Source organism: Fistularia commersonii, chromosome 1 (genome assembly GCF_037954325.1).
Source record: "Fistularia commersonii isolate RoL2024-O1a breed Wild chromosome 1, RoL_Fcom_v1.0, whole genome shotgun sequence".
NCBI classification, from domain to species: domain Eukaryota; kingdom Metazoa; phylum Chordata; class Actinopteri; order Syngnathiformes; family Fistulariidae; genus Fistularia; species Fistularia commersonii.
The window spans coordinates 16650219-16667794 of NC_141284.1; the positions used below are offsets into that span (position 1 = coordinate 16650219).

Here is a 17576-nt window from a genome sequence, read left to right on the forward strand (position 1 = left end):
GGCAATTAGTATTACAATTACCCACAAGTGAAGCCATACTGAATCATTCAGGTTACTGGGCCAGCTGGCCATCTACTGGGGTTAAAGGCTGAGCAGAGCCCTGATGAGACAATGGATGAGGGGTTGGAGAACCTTTATGAAAAGAGTCGGAAAGAGACAAAATTATGTTGCAATTCTATCTTGTTGTTATTGTGTAGACATTAATCGTCTTCAATGTCTCCTTTTTTTGTTTCAAGGTGCTTCACAGTTTCATTCGGGCAACAGCCATTAAAGTCACATGACCTATGACACTTGACTCCTGAATAGCAGCCAGAATGTGGTGGTTGACTGGTGGATTTTAGCTAATTTGCTAAATCTTACAATTCATCCAAAATAAACAAAATTTATTCTGATTCTGATCTATGATTAAATGCATTTATTCATAATTTGGGGATGATCTTGAATTTACTTCTGCTTGGAGATTATTGAAAGATTTCTAGTGATTCTAGATTTTTTTTGGCCCGAGTTATTTTTGGATACAATTTTAGGAGTTACGTTTTTAGACACAATACATCAAAAATCATTAAGTGAACATTAACTGTCAGAGGAATCGCGTTAAAGCTGCATCGTTTAATCACGGGATACTCTGCTGGACCCTTCTTTGTGAAAGTCTCTTTTAACGCGGCACAGATAAATACTAAGTGACGGCAAAGGCACCACAGGTATAAGGAGCTGGTCTTTGTGGAACAAACATTTGCCTCACTGCATCTTCGTCTTCAGTCTAAAATGAGGAACCCCACTCCTCCCCCACCCAAACTTCCCCCGTCTGACAACCTCCCTCAAGGCCCAAAGGGAAAACTCCCCACCAAGCCCCTGGAGGCCACAATAGCCAGCAGGCAGTAGCTGCTGGGCCCAGTGACGAAGCACCCGGTTTGTTTAGGGGGGGACAAAGGCAAGTGTCAACACATCTATTCCACTCCCCAAACACACGCGCATGCACATCTAACAAAGACGGCTGGCAGTCGTCTGTCGGGACGTAGCGAGGCGTGGTTGGCTGCAGTCTCATCCCTCAAACCGCTGACCTGTGTCACAGCTGTCTTATCATGTGACACCAGTCCGTCTCCTGCAGCCAATGAAAACTATGCAGTGCAATCTGGAGGACAGTTTTCTAGATGCCAAAATAAACATAAATCATTCTGAAATGTTGTGAAACTTGTAAAAATTAACAAAAAGTGTGTCAGTTCTGGAGAGGGGTCATCCGACATTTTGATGACATCACCCGACATATGATTTTAAAAGATGTCATGCTACATCTTGTAAAACTCTCAAGACACGCAAGACATTTGCTGGATCTCTAGAAAAATGTCATGAGACGTTTGCTGAGTTGGTTCCAGTATAACGTAATCGATATTCCCCGTTAACTTTTTCTCAAGTCTTTACGAAACTCTTGTCCGATCTCATGAAACTTCTGCGAAGCCCCAGCTAGTTGTGCTATGAGACCTTTGAAGAAGTTTAATTTCTAAAGGGGCGATGTCCAATAGTGGTTTTAGAGCAGTGATGTCATTTTGATGTTACAAACGGCCAAATGGAAACAAATCTATCAGTGCATTTTGATTCTTCATTCCTAAACCTCTGCATCCAAACCTGAGAAAACTGTCTTATCGGCTCCCTTAGCTGGTGGGGGCGTTTCCTCAGACGGCGTGCGAAGCCTGTTTGGATTAGCTTCTCCCCCCATCCCTCGGGAAGGTTAAATAAGTCCTGAGGCTACTTTTAGCTGCTGTTCGGTCTGTGTCTTGCCCTCCAATGTGCCTGATGCTACCCTGTCTGAGCTCACATCCAAGGGGGGCAGTGGGGAAGGGTGGCACTGGTTCACACCATGAGCCAGGAAGATTCTGGAGGTTTAGAAGTTTGCCTGGACATCAAACATCACACCTGAGACTTGAATGAGGTCATGAGTGAGATACAATGAGCTCTGACTACCATGAGGATCTCCTGAGAGGTTTTAAGGAGCTTTTGAAAAACAGCACCATCAGACCCCCCCCCCTTCCATGGGTCTTTATCTGATTAGCAGTCATTTAACTCCCTGGACAGTGTCTGAGCTACAAAATACTGTAGGTCTGAAAACTCCAAGCAGATCATGTTAGCTGTCTGATGCTACTTTGGTCAAATCTGAATTAGATAGTCTTATATTTGACTTCAAGCTGCTGTATTTCCTGAACTTCGTCTCGACCCCTCCCCCACACCATGCCCTAAGCACAGGGAGGATACAGTGGATGTTTAGGCCCAGAATCTGGCACAAAATTTCACAAATAGAAATATAATCCAGGAGTGAATAAGAAAATGCAATGGCAAAACAATAGAAAAAAAAAGAAAACCATGGGGAAACTCAAAGATCTTGCCGTTTTCAGTATTTTGCTATAGTGTTTAAAATTATTGAGATATTGTTCTCAACATTTGGGTTGTTGCAGCAACAAGACACAGCAGATATAACTCAGACAACAGACAAGCATCTGCTAATTTTTGAGCCCCAACGAGATGATTGAACATTGCTGAGTAAAGGGATCATTGTTTGCCCACTGACAGCAAACTCAGAGACGATCAAAGTGTAAATTTACTTTGACATTAAAGTTTAAGGAAGAAACACGATTGGTTGGTTTCTCTTCCCTCGCTATCTTATAAAGGATTGGTTCAGCAGGTGACAAGACTGGATAAGCAAAGGAATGACCGGAGGGCTAACACCAAGCAACAATGATGACATAAAAATATGTGACAGCTAGTCATACAATCTTTGACCATGATGATGCATTCAGGTGTCCTTGAATAGTTTGACATCACTGGGTATAGATTACTTTTGCATGTTTTAGCATAAGAAGCTATGTATTATGGGTCTCAGAACTTTGGATCATTAACAATAGCTTGGTTATGCTGGTCAGTCTGGAGGGGGGGGGGGGTCTCCACTCCTGCTGCCCCTCCTCCCCTTCTATTATGGAAAATGGAAGCCACGCTGCTGCTCTCAAAACCCAACAGTGAGGACAAAGGGGGGTTTGTGAACCAACTGAACTAATTTAACCGATACTTCTACCATTTCCCCACCCCTGCCCCTTCTTCCACCGAGCGCTGGAGGCTTCTGACACTGGGCGTCCTTGGGTTGTGCCGACGCCCCTTTGACTTTCCGTCACTGCCGCCACATCTAAGCCCACCTTCAAGGTTTCTGAGGTGGCGAATGGCCTGAAAAAAATTGTCTGATTGAACAACTCTAGCCTGAATTCCACGGTTTCACTCACTGTTAGTCAAATGTTTAAAAAATAGTGGTCATTTCCTTTTTGTGCATTGACAGATCAGTGTAATTTTAGTTGAGCCGTTTGTGTTTCTACATCTTCAGGGGTTACAGCTTACAAGGAAACACCACCTATGATTCAGTCTTGTGGGTTCTATCTTGACAGTCGAACAGAACACGAAATGTTTTTGTTTTTGGCCCCTTACTCCAATCAACCTGTGGTGAACAAAACAGTGCAAAGTGCCGTCCATAAAGCACTCGTAAGTTTTTGTTCAAAGAGGAGGCATGAACAACTTGTGTTTCTGCCTCATGAGCCAAGTTCAATTTCAGGTGAACTTGAATCCATCGCTTGTGACTGGATCATTCGTTCCACTTACTACATGTGTAGATTCTGTCATCGGACCAGACTAGTACCACATCGTAGTAAGAAATTAATTGCTAAGAATCAAAACTGGGAAAGGACTTGTTTTGTTAAATTACTTTCATCTCAATTCAAGTAGCTGAAAGATGTTAGCAGAGATTAGCAAAGTTATTATCATCTGAGAAGGCCAGGGGATGTTAGCTGGTATTATCGGGGGGTAAGATTACGTTTGCGCCCACAACTTGAAAGACAAAACCTGGGTAGCAAACCGATGTTTTCCATTTTTTGATTTTAACATCATGTGACCTAAACGCTCTGCCTCCAACAACTCATACAGGATTACATTTTGCATTGATTATCGCAGAACTTGCCTGACGAAGTCACTCTTGAATCAATCTTAGGTCTCCAGAACCTCAAACATGATGATGTGATTGCAGAAAATATCTTGGCTGCTACCAAAAAAATAAAACAAAATGATGTTTTGTTTATGACCAGGAGTAACACAGTCCCACTCTGTAGCCATGGAGACACCACACTGCAACCATGTTATACATGGAGAATAAGTCACTTCAGCTCCACCCCTTGTGGCCAGTTCATTCACCTCAGGGTTCTGTTTCAACTGTGTTCTGCAGCTGTTAGCAACACAGACTTCATGAACCGGCCTCCCACTAATTGAGCAGATAATTATAAGGAACTACAATTTTAGACCCCACCTCCCTGCTGTTGAGAGATTTCCAGAGACTGGATAGTAATTGTTCTGCACTCCAGCACTCATTGTCCTGTGGAGCCAGAGAGTCAAACCGAGAGCAGCCAGAACACAATGTAGGATTGTGATTTACTTTGAGGGATACTTTGGTAATGGTGCTAAGGAAAAAAAAATGTTTATTTCTGGGGTAAAAAAAAAAGAACAAAACATCAAAACCTGTTTCATTTGTGATAGAAATACCAAAGGAAGTCACCAGTTTTTGAAAATTCAAATCAATCATCATAGAAGCCAAAGGAACATATGATTAGAATCAGTAGAATCAGCAGAGCCAACTGCCGAGCAAAAATATCTCTGATCTCTGGAGAGATGCAGAGAATGAAGAGGGTGAATATTCATTCAATTATTCACAGTCCCCGACACATTCTGCTTACAAGGCCAGCGGGGTTGGGGGTTGGGGACAGATGTCACTGGGCTGAGAGGCAGAGTTTGACCTCTTAGCTATCATTTACAAGGCCACATACAGAGACATCCGAAAATTCACTCTCATTCATACCTACCTACTAACTACTGGGAGGAAGATGGAAATGAGGGAGAACATGGTGAACCAACACAAGGAAAGCCCAAACAGGAGGACTATTTCACCTGTTGATTCTTCCACCAACCACAAGAGTGACTCATGGTCGTCTTCTCATTTACATCCACATGGCGAACAGACAGTGAGGCTGCTGGACATGTTGGAGGAGGCACTCGCTCTGAGCGACGCGCCCAGATTTATATGAACGGATTAATAGCATCAGTCAGCTCTTCAAGCGCTAATCCCCTGCGGGGCAACAGCTGGGCCCAAGAGGGAACCTACAAACCTGCAGATAAAGCTGCCGTCGGCTTTAGGACAAGTCAAAGGTCAACATTGAGGATCAGCATCCTCAGTTGCACGCAAAAGCAAGTAGCCACAGCAGCCAGGCAACTACTATGCCCATTTACCAATAGTCAAGAAAACACGTGTTTAATCGCAGACATTCCTGGGTCACATGACTTCACCAACATCCTAATGCGACAAAATGTATTACAACTGCTGTTTTCTCCAAAATGTTCACTGACCACTTTGTCACTTTGCTCCTGTCATCGCTAAGCAGTTTATCTATTTTTATTTTTCTACTGTTGCTGTCTATGTCTTTTTAAATGCCTCTATTTGCATTTAATGCTATTGTTTAATGTCCTTTGTTACCTGCCCTGTGCTGCTGCCACACCCAAACTTCCCTTATGGGGATTAATAAAGTATTATCTTAGCTCTTATCTTGACCAAAGGAAAAGACCTAGAGTGGGTTCTATGCTGTGTTCCACAATCTATCAGATTCCCAATCTGGCAGTTTTTATTCTAGTTTATTTGTGAGGGGGAGCATGAAATTTCCCAAAACAATCAATCAGCCAACTGTGACAAACAACTCACTTCATTGTCCTTGTGCCAAAAATGACTTAACACCTGCCCATTTAAGGGCAAAGTTTTTCCTTTCATTCTCAGAGCTGATGAGTTCAAGTTTTGCCCTCAAGGTTCGTCTCACCCGAGAGTCAATGGCAGAAGACCTCAAATTGAGGCACCCCTCCCAGCCCCCACCCAGTTGAATCTGTGCCATTGCAGTGATGACATCACTCCCCTCCATTGACTGAAACAGGTCAAACTCCTCAACCGTCGAACAAAATATTGCATTTCTGATGAGAGATGGGGCGTAAATAATGAGCTGGGAGTGAGAGATGAGCAAAGATAAGGGTAAGAGAAAGAGGAGTAAAACAGTAAACTACAATTAGAAATATTAATAATCATAAAAGAAAGAAATCTGAGTAAGAGGAGGGATGAAAAAAGAGAGGAAACAAAATCAGCAAATTCTAATGCTAGTTTTATGATGTGGTGAAGGAGGCCCCTGATGTGGACCCAGAGGTAAATTTGTCTGGATGTTGTAGAAAGCGGTTATTGAAATCTGCAGCTTTCGAAATGTGCTAAAAGCACGGCCTGCAGCCTACCTGGCCTCGATGTGGTCGAATAGATGCCGCCAGCGCTCATTGACGTCCTTCAGCTTGTCGTTGATCTCTGCCTCTTTGGTCTTGTTGCTGGCGGTGATCAGCTGCTCCCCCAGCTGTTTCAGGTGAGTCTTGTTCTCGCTGAACAAGTTGATCTCCTCCATGCAGTCCTGGAGGGGGGTAAAAAGAAAGAGAACGACTATTCAGTGGCTAAACATTAAAATATGTAAAAAGAAAGGTCATATAGATAGTTGACACACTTACAAAATAATAACAAAGTGAAAAATTCACTTTGTTTCCATTGTTTTAAATGTTTGTGAAAGACTTCTACCAAAATAAACTCTGGGGAAAAATGTAAATATCAAAGACAAATAAAACTCTGCAAAAATCCTTTATTTGTATTTAAGGTTCCGTCTGACGGCGTTTCTGCAGTTGATGGTCACAGAAGGCGATGGAGGCATAAAACCCGTTTTATCAGAATGAAGATCACTCTGGATGTTCACCAGACAGCAAAGAGGGGCCAGCGCAATTTGCACACGCATGCACGCACACACACAAATACACGAAAAAAATATGCACACATATACACATACACACACCGGGACAAATGCTGGGCCTAAAACAGCTGGAAGCTCCCGAACAACCAAAGAATTGACCCGTTCCTCTACACTTTTGTTCCTCTTGCTCCATCAAATACTCCCTCAATAGGACTCTTCTTCCCCCAAAATGTTCCTCCTCACATGCTATACTCTCATCTTGAATGTCCTATTCGCAAAACCGTTCCTCCATCCACATAGTACCCTCCAACTGACTTCATTTATCTGATCTTCCATCCAATAATTCCAATGATCTATGGTCTCTCCACTTAACCGACCATCCAGATATCACTCCACCAAACTGTTACTCTTTGCCAACAACACTTCCTCCACCCTGATCATCAAAATCTAAGACAGACGGCGAATGCCTCTCCCACCTTCTTCAGCTTCTCCACCATCTCCTCGATGTTGAGGTCGGAGTTGTGCGCCACCTTGTTCTCCATCTGCGTCAGCCACTCGCACAGCTCCTTGTTCTTCTCGTTGAAGATGATCCAGGCGTTGAGGCGGTCGGCGATCTCCTGTTTCCGAAGAGACACCTGAGCGGGAGGGTGGGTGGCAGGGAGGGGGCGGTGACAGAGAGAAAAACAGAAGTCATCTTTTAAGACACCCAATAGGTTAGCTTGAATGTCTCTGATAGGATGATTGAATTGACGGATTGAATGGCAACTGCGGAGCAGAGAACGTGTGTGTGTGTTTTTGCGGATGTGTGTGTGTGTGTGGTGAGGGTTAAACCTTGCGTGTACCTCCAGATTACATTTGATGAGATTTACTTTACTTAACCCCATCTAGGATTTTGGCTGTGGCTCTGATTGACAGCTCCAACAAGACGATCGGCATCAATACAAATAAATATATTTACAGATGCTCTTTTATCATTCTCTGTGTATCACATTGAAAATGAAGACATTCATTCATTCAATCTCAGCTTCCTTTGGGGTGGGAGGCAGGATTTCATCTGGACAGGTAGAATGGTTTGACTATATGTGGCATTGTAATTGACAGGTCACCAGTCCAGGTTAAACCTAGCCTCTCACCCCAGCGTCTGCTAGTATTAGACCCCCTGCCTCCTTATGGGAAGGACAAGCAGAGGAGATAAACAAATAAATTGAAATTCCACATCGAACCAAAATTTGACTCCTTAAATAATCTTGTTTGACCTGACTGGCCAGTTTGTGCAGGAATATAGAGGCTTTAAATAAATGAACAAGAAATAAATGAGTCCCAGGCCATTTGGCTGCCAGGGAAAATAAAGCCAATCCAGGATTCTGATTGGCCTGTTGATTCCTGTTATAGATGGCCAGCACCAACACAAGATTCAAAACAAAGTAAAACTACCGATCAAATCTTGCAGTAGGTGGGACTTTGGTATCTCTACTTCATGAGATATAACTTTGAACTTCAAGTGAAAAGTTGAGAAACAAGCACCACAAGCTATACAACTGTAATAGCACAGTTGGCTGGCCTGCTGCTTGAAAGCAAATGTGACGTCATATTCGTGCTGAATGTTCAAAATGGTGATGCCATCTTGTGAGGTCATGTAACAGCTGGCTGAGGGATGGGACTTTGGTTTTGCAATCCTGGGAAGTGTCTCTGATGTTAGATGTTCCCCTGCAACTATACCATTCTGGCAGAAAAACACATTCTGACAATTCCTTTTCAGTCTCGTGAATTTTCTACCCCTAGTCACCACTGGCAATAGAATGAACTGGTGACGATATTACTGTAATTTAGGTGTAACAACAATGTTAGACACCGCCGAACTTTGTACTCAGACGGTAATTAAGGAGCAGCAGGAAATGCAGTACTTTACTGCAAACTGCCTGTCCAACCCGACCACTGACTGAGACAAGTCACTGCCTAGCGACTCTAGCCACTGTCTGGATGGAGGGAGCTGAGCAGTAGCAGGAAGTGAAAGTTTGCTCCCCTCATTTAAATATAAAAGCTCTCCTTCTTGAAGCTCATTTCAGCTGTTCTCTCTGACACCATCTGTTCACTCCATCCCCCACCATCATAACCCCCTCCACCCCCCTTGCGTCCCCCACTCCAGACCTGTTGGTCTCTTTAGCCTCTTTATGGACCCCTCAGATTATCCAATGCCATTGCACATTAGAGGCCCAGAGTTTTAAGACTGGTGACAAAAAAAAATAAAAAATAGTCCCCAAGCTGGACGGCAGCCTGCTGTGAACCTCCAACGCATCAGGTGACCCTTGGACACAAAAGCACCAAAACCATGACCAATAAACTCCCTTGATTCAAAAGACTAAAAAAGGAGGTTCTTTCTCTTAGTCGCGCAGCTGTAAAGTCATACAGCTAGCCACAAGGCAGAGGCAAGCGAGCATGCTCTCTCTCTCTCTCTCTCTCACACACACACACACACACACACACACACACACACACAACAAAAGACAAAAACACAACCCAATGAGCCACCTCCTCTCTGTGAGATGTGTCCCTCTGCACTCGCAACAATGGGGGGGAAGGCAATTTCACAGACAGAGCAGCTGAATATTGACCCCCCCACCCCACCCCCAACACACCCACCACCACCTCAACCATAAAATGAAAATCTTGGAAGCGTTTTCATGATGATTTGTGTATTCAGCCCAAGGATAAATAAAATCTAAACAAATCTTGAGAGTCAAATTTGTATATTTCACAGAAAACACTTTGTACTACCAGTTATGTTAATATTATTATTAATACTATTACTATCACCACTACTACTACTGATAATTATTATTATTATTTCTATTAACATTTTGAAAGCAGGTCTTATCATCAGATAATCCATAATTTTCGGACAGCAAGTGAAAGCAGGGCCAACTCAACTGTTCATATATATTACATTTATAGATATATTATTTATATAAAGTTAATGTTTGTGACGTTAGTTGTTTCACTTATTTATTTATTCATTCATTTGGATTTTACATCATTTAAAACCTGCAGTGGAGACATTTTTAAAACCTCCCCGCTGTTTCCACGGAAGAACTTCACACGGACGGGCTGTGAGTGGAAATAATAATAATAATCAGGGCAGCAGCGGCGAAGAGAGAGGATCGCTTGTGTGCCTGTGCGTGGGGTTAGAAAGTTTAAAAAACTACAGCGTTGGTTTTGTTTTTAAACGAAGTCACAGTAAAGTCACTTCTCGCGAGGTTTTAAAAAACAGGTAATGTGACTTCCATCCAGGTTGGACAATAAAACGAGATAAGACACCGGCCGACTCAGCGGAGCGCATCCTCTCGTGGCCCGGGGAAAACACGTACATGCACGGCGGTTCCGGTTCCGGTTCTGGTTCTGACCTTCAAGCAGAGTTCGTCCCACTGGCCGTGCAGGTGCTCGGCCTGCTCCCGCAGCAGCAGCGCGTCGTCCGCCATGATGTACTGGGAGAGGTCGGTCCTCAGGCCGCGCAGCGCCGCCAGGCCACCGGCCCAGTCCTCCAGAGCGCGCTCGTCCCCCTGCATACCAGAACACTGCGGGTCAGCCGGGCAGCGCAACTTCCTCCTCCTCCTCCCCCCCCTCCCCTACACCCGGATCCCGGGTCCGCGATCTGACCGCCGTCGGCCTCGTCCCGCCCCGAGGGAAGGGGGTGGGCCGGCCGATTAAGGGCCGCCAGGTCGCAGAGCCCGGTGACCGGAGAGAGGAGGGGCCTCAGAGGAGAGGACGAGTCAAATGTTACTTCCACTGTTTCCTCCCCTGGAGAGATCCAGCTGATATTTATGTGACACTTTGCTTCTGTTTAGATCGCGTTTATTAGATTTCTTATTCGTATTTAGGTCACTTTTCTAATATAATTATGCATTTATTTATTCATTAATAATCTATTCCACCTATCCTGCACTCAGATTACAGGGGGGTCACCTTGGATCAGCCCATCACAGGGCCACATATAGAGACAAATAACCACAAATTCTCACAGTCAGACTGCAACATGTTTTTTGGACTGTCGGAGGAAACACATGCAGACACGGAGTATCCAAACCATCGACACAGAAAGGCCCAGTGTCAGAATCAAATCAGGGACCTTCTTGCCAGGACCCCCATATCGCCCTGAAATAGTAATTTTAACTGTCCTTTTTTGAAAATGTTGAATGAAGTTCCACCTGATTTACTTTTTTACTATGACAATTAGTTTTACTTTTATAAAAATCCTTTGAATTTTCTCTTTTTTTGTCAGGCTAAGGCTTCTGTGACTGGCTAACTATTAAGTGACAAATAGCCAATGTTTAGACATTTGTGCTCATTCTTTTTCTTCTCCTTTTGGCTTTTCCATCCAGGGGTCACCACAGCAAATCACCTGCCTCCATCTAACCCTTTCCTCTGCATCCTTATCTCTCACACCAGCTAACTTCATGTCCTCTTTCACTCTATGCATAATTCTCCACTTTGGTCTTCCCCTAGGCCACTCTTATCTTCATTATTCAGGTGAAATCTAGTGGTTGGCAAAGTGACTACCCACTACATGACTTTCTGCCATATGACATAAATCATGTGATGTTGAGCTACTCCTAAATGTAGTTGACTTTTAAGTGACATTGTCATGACTCGAAGCTAACTTTTGGATTTATTGCTAATGTCATGGCTTTTTTTTTTCCCCCTGATTTTTTTTGAAAATATGGTGACAGAAGAGCCGGGTGTTGATGCAAATGTTCTTTGTCTGTAAACAAATGGGGGAACTGCAACTTTACTGTTTTGACCCCAAAAAGATTTCCCCTTTGTACATTTGCCACCCCATATCTGGAAAATGAAACTACGAGGTTAGTTTGATTTTTTTGTTCCGCTATCATTTTGATAGAGAAGATACATCTGATTAAATTATTTCAAAACCATCGGCGTGATTGACAGCTAAAACCGCTGACTCGGTATCCTCTCCTATTTATACATCCATTTATTTAGGGAAGGTGAATACTGTGCCAGAGGCTTTTAATCCAAAGAGAACTTTGTCACATAGCAAAGAGAGTCCTCAATCTTTTGGATCCCACAGTTTGGGTACGAGCCGCTGGGATTCTTACTCCCTCCAGGACTCTTAGCGAAGGAGCCTTTTAGGGTAGATGGCATTAGTTTCGAAGATTCCAGCCACCCTACCTCGCAGTAGCTCTGCGCGTCTGACAGCTCATCGTCGCTCTCCGGCATAGAGCGGTTGAGTCTGGTCTTAACCTCCTTCAGCTGCAGCACGCCATCGGCCAGGCCAGCCTCGTAGCGCTCCAAGTCCTGGCAGGTGGGAGACAGACCCTTGGTCAAGGTGGAGTGGAAGCGTGAGAACCAAGGGCGGTAGGGAGGCAAGAAAACCGAGGACGGCGTCATCAATCAGCGCAGATTGGATTAGCAGGCATGTCTCGGGACAGATGGAGGAGGAAGGATCAAGACGTCGGTCCAGGAGGAATAAACAAACCCCAGACTGCCAGTCACAAGACACACCTCTCTGATCCAATCAGAACACTCACATACGTTTCTGATCCAATCAGAATGTTTCTGTGTCAGTTTCTGTTTTTTAGTTTTCTGTAATTTTTTTTCAATTTCACATCACTCCTCTGTGCAGATCAGATCTTAAGGGAATTTTCTTACTGATATTTCCATCATTTCTATCTATCTATCTATCTATCTATCTATCTATCTATCTATCTATCTATCTATCTATCTATCTATCTATCTATCTATGAATTATTGTTGAATTTTAACTATTGTTTTTCCTTTGTGCATTTCTTTCGTAAATATTAAGTTTTATTAAGTATCTAAGTTTTAATATTTCATTCTCAGATCATTGTGTGACGTTTAAAATGTTTATGAGTAGTTGTTTTAGAGTCTTTATTTGCTCCTGACCTTTGAGGAGATTCAAAGAGAAGCAATCATGAATGTTCTGACAAAGAACAAGAGACAGATCCATAACCAAATCACCCCTTTTTCTGTAATTCTAAATAAATAGAGGAGATCAATGGATTTTGAAGGAAAGAGGGGGGAAAAAAATCCAGTAAAATTTCTTCTTAACCTCAGATGAAAATTGCATCCAATTTTTGCAAGAAAATATTTTATGATAGGAAATTTTCTAGAAAATAATTATATTTAACTTGGTGAAAAAAAACACAGTTCTCCAGGAAATGAGCCCAAAGACAGGAAACTACAGATGTGTATTTTCAATGGGCCCACAATGAGCCCACTATGGTGGGCTGGTTACCTTAATGATGACCTGGGTCAGGTCCAGACGTCGGCCCAGAAGGCTGTGAAGCTGCTCCCACTCCTCCTGCAGTGTCCCCAGCTCCTCCTGCAGCTGGACCTGGGCCTCCTGCTCCGACATGGAGAAGAGTTGGCGGCCGATCTCCAGGGTGTGGATAAAGCTGCTCTGGTACCTCTGGAAAAGCAGTTTGGTGCGCTGGAGCAGGAGGTGGAAGAGGAGGGTTTGATCAGAGAGGTTAGTGACGCCATCGTGTCTTTTCCTTCCTCCCCCCCTTTTGATGGTTGACAGTTAATCTGCGACCAAACGTAATTGAGCATGAAAACAACATTTCAAGGGACTATTCAGGGAAAGGACTTGGAAATCAGTATAAAATCATCAAATAAATGCTAGAAATTAAATGAAAGAGTAAAAAGAATTCCTGTTCACAAAGAAAGGTTTCAAAGGAAAGGTTTTAAAACGAGGGAGAAATCAGTTCAAACAGCAAGAACCAATCAGAGGAGCAAAGAAATTACCAGTTGGCCGAGGAGGACAGAGGAATCAAATCAATTTAAATGAAACAAACAAATCTCTCCTTATATTTGAAAAAGCCAAGGAATCAGGTGGGATGAAGTTAATGCTCCTCCTGAAAAATTGTGGAAAAAGCAATTAGAAAGTATTAGATAACAGTGATTTCTCATCAGTATCCAGAACTGGCGGGATTCTCACTGAAGTCCCTTGTGGCTGTGGAAGGAGACGCAAATTGATGTGGAAAAAAGAAAAAGGAAAAAGTGCAATGTAAAAGAAAGAAGAAAAATAACTTGTAAAATTTGGCTTTAACTTGAGATGAAAATTGTATTTTCAAAGAAACAATTTCATGAAATAAGGATGAATCAACTCAGAAATCAAAGGGTCAAACAACACTTAAAAACTGTGAGGAAATGACCTTGAGATAAGAACAACATTGATTGAATCAGCAGGAAAATCACCTTAAAACTTAGCAAGATATAAGAATGGAATTAGACTGAGACATCAAGAAAAATAAGTAAAAGTAATAAAAAAGAAAAAAAAATGCAAAAGGTATCCATTTAAGAATTGCAAAAAAAATGAAAAATGTGAGAATTAATTAAGATAATTAATTAAAAATATATACAAAACTGATTACTCAATTTTAATAGAAATATAAATAAAACATAAAAAATACATATGCAAAAAAAAAAGAAATACATTTGAAGTATCTTTCCTGGACTTTACTGTAACTGCCGGCAAAAATCCCTTTAAATCAGGAACAAGAAAACCCCCACTTCAAATTCGACCCTGTCAGAAATTGCAACAGGACAATTCTAGAAAAATAGAAAGGAAAGGTTCTCCACATCTGACGATTCCTTCTCTCCTTTGTTGTCAGATACAATCAGCTACTTCCTCTCCATCCACCTTAAATCCCATCATCCGCCTGATAGACTTCCAATAACCTTCATCAGGCTTCTCAGGTGTGAATAAAAAGAACAAAAATAGCAGATTGAAAACTTTTCCAGGTAAATTCTACAATTTATCACCGCACAGAGGAAGTGACATCAAGTTAACGCTTAATTGTGCTGTTATTACCATGTTATTAATATGCCGCCCGTTTTTTTTTTAATTCTTCACTGGATCAAGGCGTGCGAAAAATTAAGGAAAATTTGACGAAACCAATAACCAACCAATAAAAATGTTAAGAGAAATGACATGCCTACTCCACCAAAAGTTGAGCTGAAAAGGTCGGCAGTCATTTGATTGAAATTCTAGCAACAGAGATTGTTAAAAAGCAGTGATGGGCCGTCAGGTCCTGCAAGGCCTTCTCTGCTGGCCTAAAAAATATTTGAATCACAGACTGATTTGAATGACATTTTGTCAATGAATACTTATTGAATAATTCCAAATGGTCCATCTACTTCCTTTCATAGCTTTTTCTCTGGCTGTGCTGCTTCTAGACATGTATTTTCATATCAAAGCATTGAACCAATCACATTTCAGCCATTATTTGTTGCCAGACAGGGTCAAAGAACTCTGCAAGGAGGCCTGCTGAATCAGATTCACAGGCGCTCTTGCAAAGTGTCAATGAAACTGTTGCTTCAACCAATCAGATCTTGAGTTGCAACAGCAAGGCCTTCTCGAAGGGTACAGTAACATCAGCGTGTCAAACACAATCTGATTGGATAGTCAGAGAGTGTACTGGCAAGAGCTAGCTGGCTGCATCTGTAACGTGCAGCACAAACACAAATATCGGTATAATAGCTATTGATATACAGTAATAGCTATTTGTCAACCCAACACAGAATAAATTGATGTGGTTGAAAATTTATAAACAAAGCCATTTTCCAGACGGACTTTTCAAGCTAGAAGGCCTGTTACAGCGGGAACATGATGAAAGTGCTGGATCACGAATTACTTCGGTGATGTAACTTCTCTTTAAACTGCATTTCTGCATAAGATAGTTTATATAGCCATAAAACACTTTTTGAGGGGTGGATTGATAAATAGAGCAGTACTGTTGGCCAAGGCTTGATATGCACGACCTACCACTGTTAAAAAGTCATGAAAATGAAAGGGAAAAAAGCTGAAATTTAAAAAGAAAGGTATTCACCCAAAGATACAAGAGGAAATCTAGGAGTATAAAATATTGAACAATGAACGACTGACGAATCACCAAGAATTGTCTTGCAATGTCTTTTTTTTCATGTAGGGAAAAGAAGAGTGGATTGACGTGATTGAGGGGGCCGAAAGATTGCAGTACCTGGAGATCCTGTAGGGAGCGCTGCAGTTGCAGCAGGCTGCCCCTGGGCGGGCCGGCAGGGGGCAGCAAGTCTTGGGTGTCTGACAAGAAGCGTTGCAGTTTCCTGAGGCTGCGGTGGTAGAGGTGCCAGCGTCTAACCAGGCCATCCACCAGGGAGCGCTGCTGGTCTGCACGCTGCACGGCACCCTGCCAGCACTCCTGCAGCTGGGATAGCGTTAGGATGAAGTCGCTCCTGGCAATAGAACAGGAAATCACAAGAACATATTTCTACTATTTATCTCTTAGTGTGAAGAAACTTGGGTAGTTTTCCGATAAAATCTGAAAACTGCAAAATAAAGGATTTTCGCAACACAGTGTCCTCATGTGAGACCTCTAGTTCTTTTTCATTTACTTTGACAACATTCAAACCAATTGTCCCCATATGAGGACAGATGTTCTTTTTCTTTTGTTTGCAGAGCTACTTTTTGGTCTAGAGTTATTGGAGCTATGCTTCCTAACTTCCTCTGCGTTCTGATCTTGTGTGAACAATATAAGATGTCTATAATGATTGAGCTATGAGCAATTCTTCAAGAACAAAAAGAGAATTGACTTGGAAGGACACGTAACCAATTTATGTTTCCATGATGACACGGGGCATCATGAGAGGAAAATGAACTAATAAACTATCATCAGTTTGTCATCAAACTTAAAAAGGAAAGTTCTCTTTATCTCTCCATTTTTCATCACCGATGATGAGTATGGAGAGGGCGAGTGGATTTAGGAACACATGAAAACATAATTATGGTCTGATTCATTTTATGTGTCTTTTATTTTGAAAGATATTTGGTATGGTTAAATGTTTTCAACACGATTAGCATCACTGATTTGAACCAGAACGACAAATAAAATAGAACAGAAAAAATAAAATCACACGTATTTTCAGAATAAAATGATGCATCACCTGTCCTCCACCTCCCCCCTCTGCAGCAGGTGCAGCGCCTCCCTCACCACCGAATGCAGGATCTGGTGTCCTGCCGCTAGCTCGGCCTGGAAGCGCTACAAAACACCCAGGAATCAGAAACCCAACCACGTGTGTGTGAGAGAGAGTGCGCGTTTGGGCACATACCTTGTGCGTGCACAACTGCTGCCTGAGGCCAGAGTAACTTCCTGCCAGGTCAACGATGAGACTCTCCTCCATCCTCTGCAGAAAGGACATCCAGCTCTGGCACTGCTGCTGGAAGTCCTGCTGCCGCAATGCCTCAGCCTGCCGCTCGCTGCCATGGCAATAGAACACCCCCAGTCCAACCACCAAAATTAAATCACTATAGACCCATGACGCCACTCCACAATGGCAAAGAGATATTTCTAAATCCAAGAAAAGTTGTAATTTTTTTTTGACTCTTCATGTTCGTTTGTTTTCCTGATCATAAAATGTCTGGTTATTTTTAGATAAAGTTTTTTTTAAACCGATCACAGAGCCACATGTAGAGACATCAAACCATTCACTTTCTTACTCCCACCTATGGACGAGTCTTCAATTAACCTATTGAATATTTTTGGACTGTAGGAGAAAGACGAAGATCCTTGAGAGAATCCAGGTGAACCCAGTGAGAACCCCATCTACCACAGGATTAGAACTAGAACCATTCCGCTGTGACAGCTCTGACCCCTCTTGCTTAAGTCCGTAATCATGTAATATTTACTCCAGTATTGTAATCACACCCACACCCACACACACACACAC

At 42.6% G+C, this 17576-nt stretch overlaps 1 protein-coding gene across 1 annotated transcript in view; it reads right to left on the bottom strand.

The window, feature by feature from the left end:
- syne2b (spectrin repeat containing, nuclear envelope 2b) overlaps nucleotides 1–17576 on the bottom strand; it is a 140106-nt gene that overhangs the window by 22950 nt on the left and 99580 nt on the right. The window contains exons 103-110 of the mRNA XM_086147898.1: nucleotides 16959–17106; nucleotides 16794–16888; nucleotides 15854–16085; nucleotides 13105–13299; nucleotides 12018–12143; nucleotides 10235–10390; nucleotides 7310–7468; nucleotides 6340–6506 (exon numbers count right to left, since the gene is read on the bottom strand). Of these exons, the coding sequence (XP_086004024.1) occupies nucleotides 6340–6506; nucleotides 7310–7468; nucleotides 10235–10390; nucleotides 12018–12143; nucleotides 13105–13299; nucleotides 15854–16085; nucleotides 16794–16888; nucleotides 16959–17106 (1278 nt within the window). The remainder of the gene's footprint in view (nucleotides 1–6339; nucleotides 6507–7309; nucleotides 7469–10234; nucleotides 10391–12017; nucleotides 12144–13104; nucleotides 13300–15853; nucleotides 16086–16793; nucleotides 16889–16958; nucleotides 17107–17576) is intronic.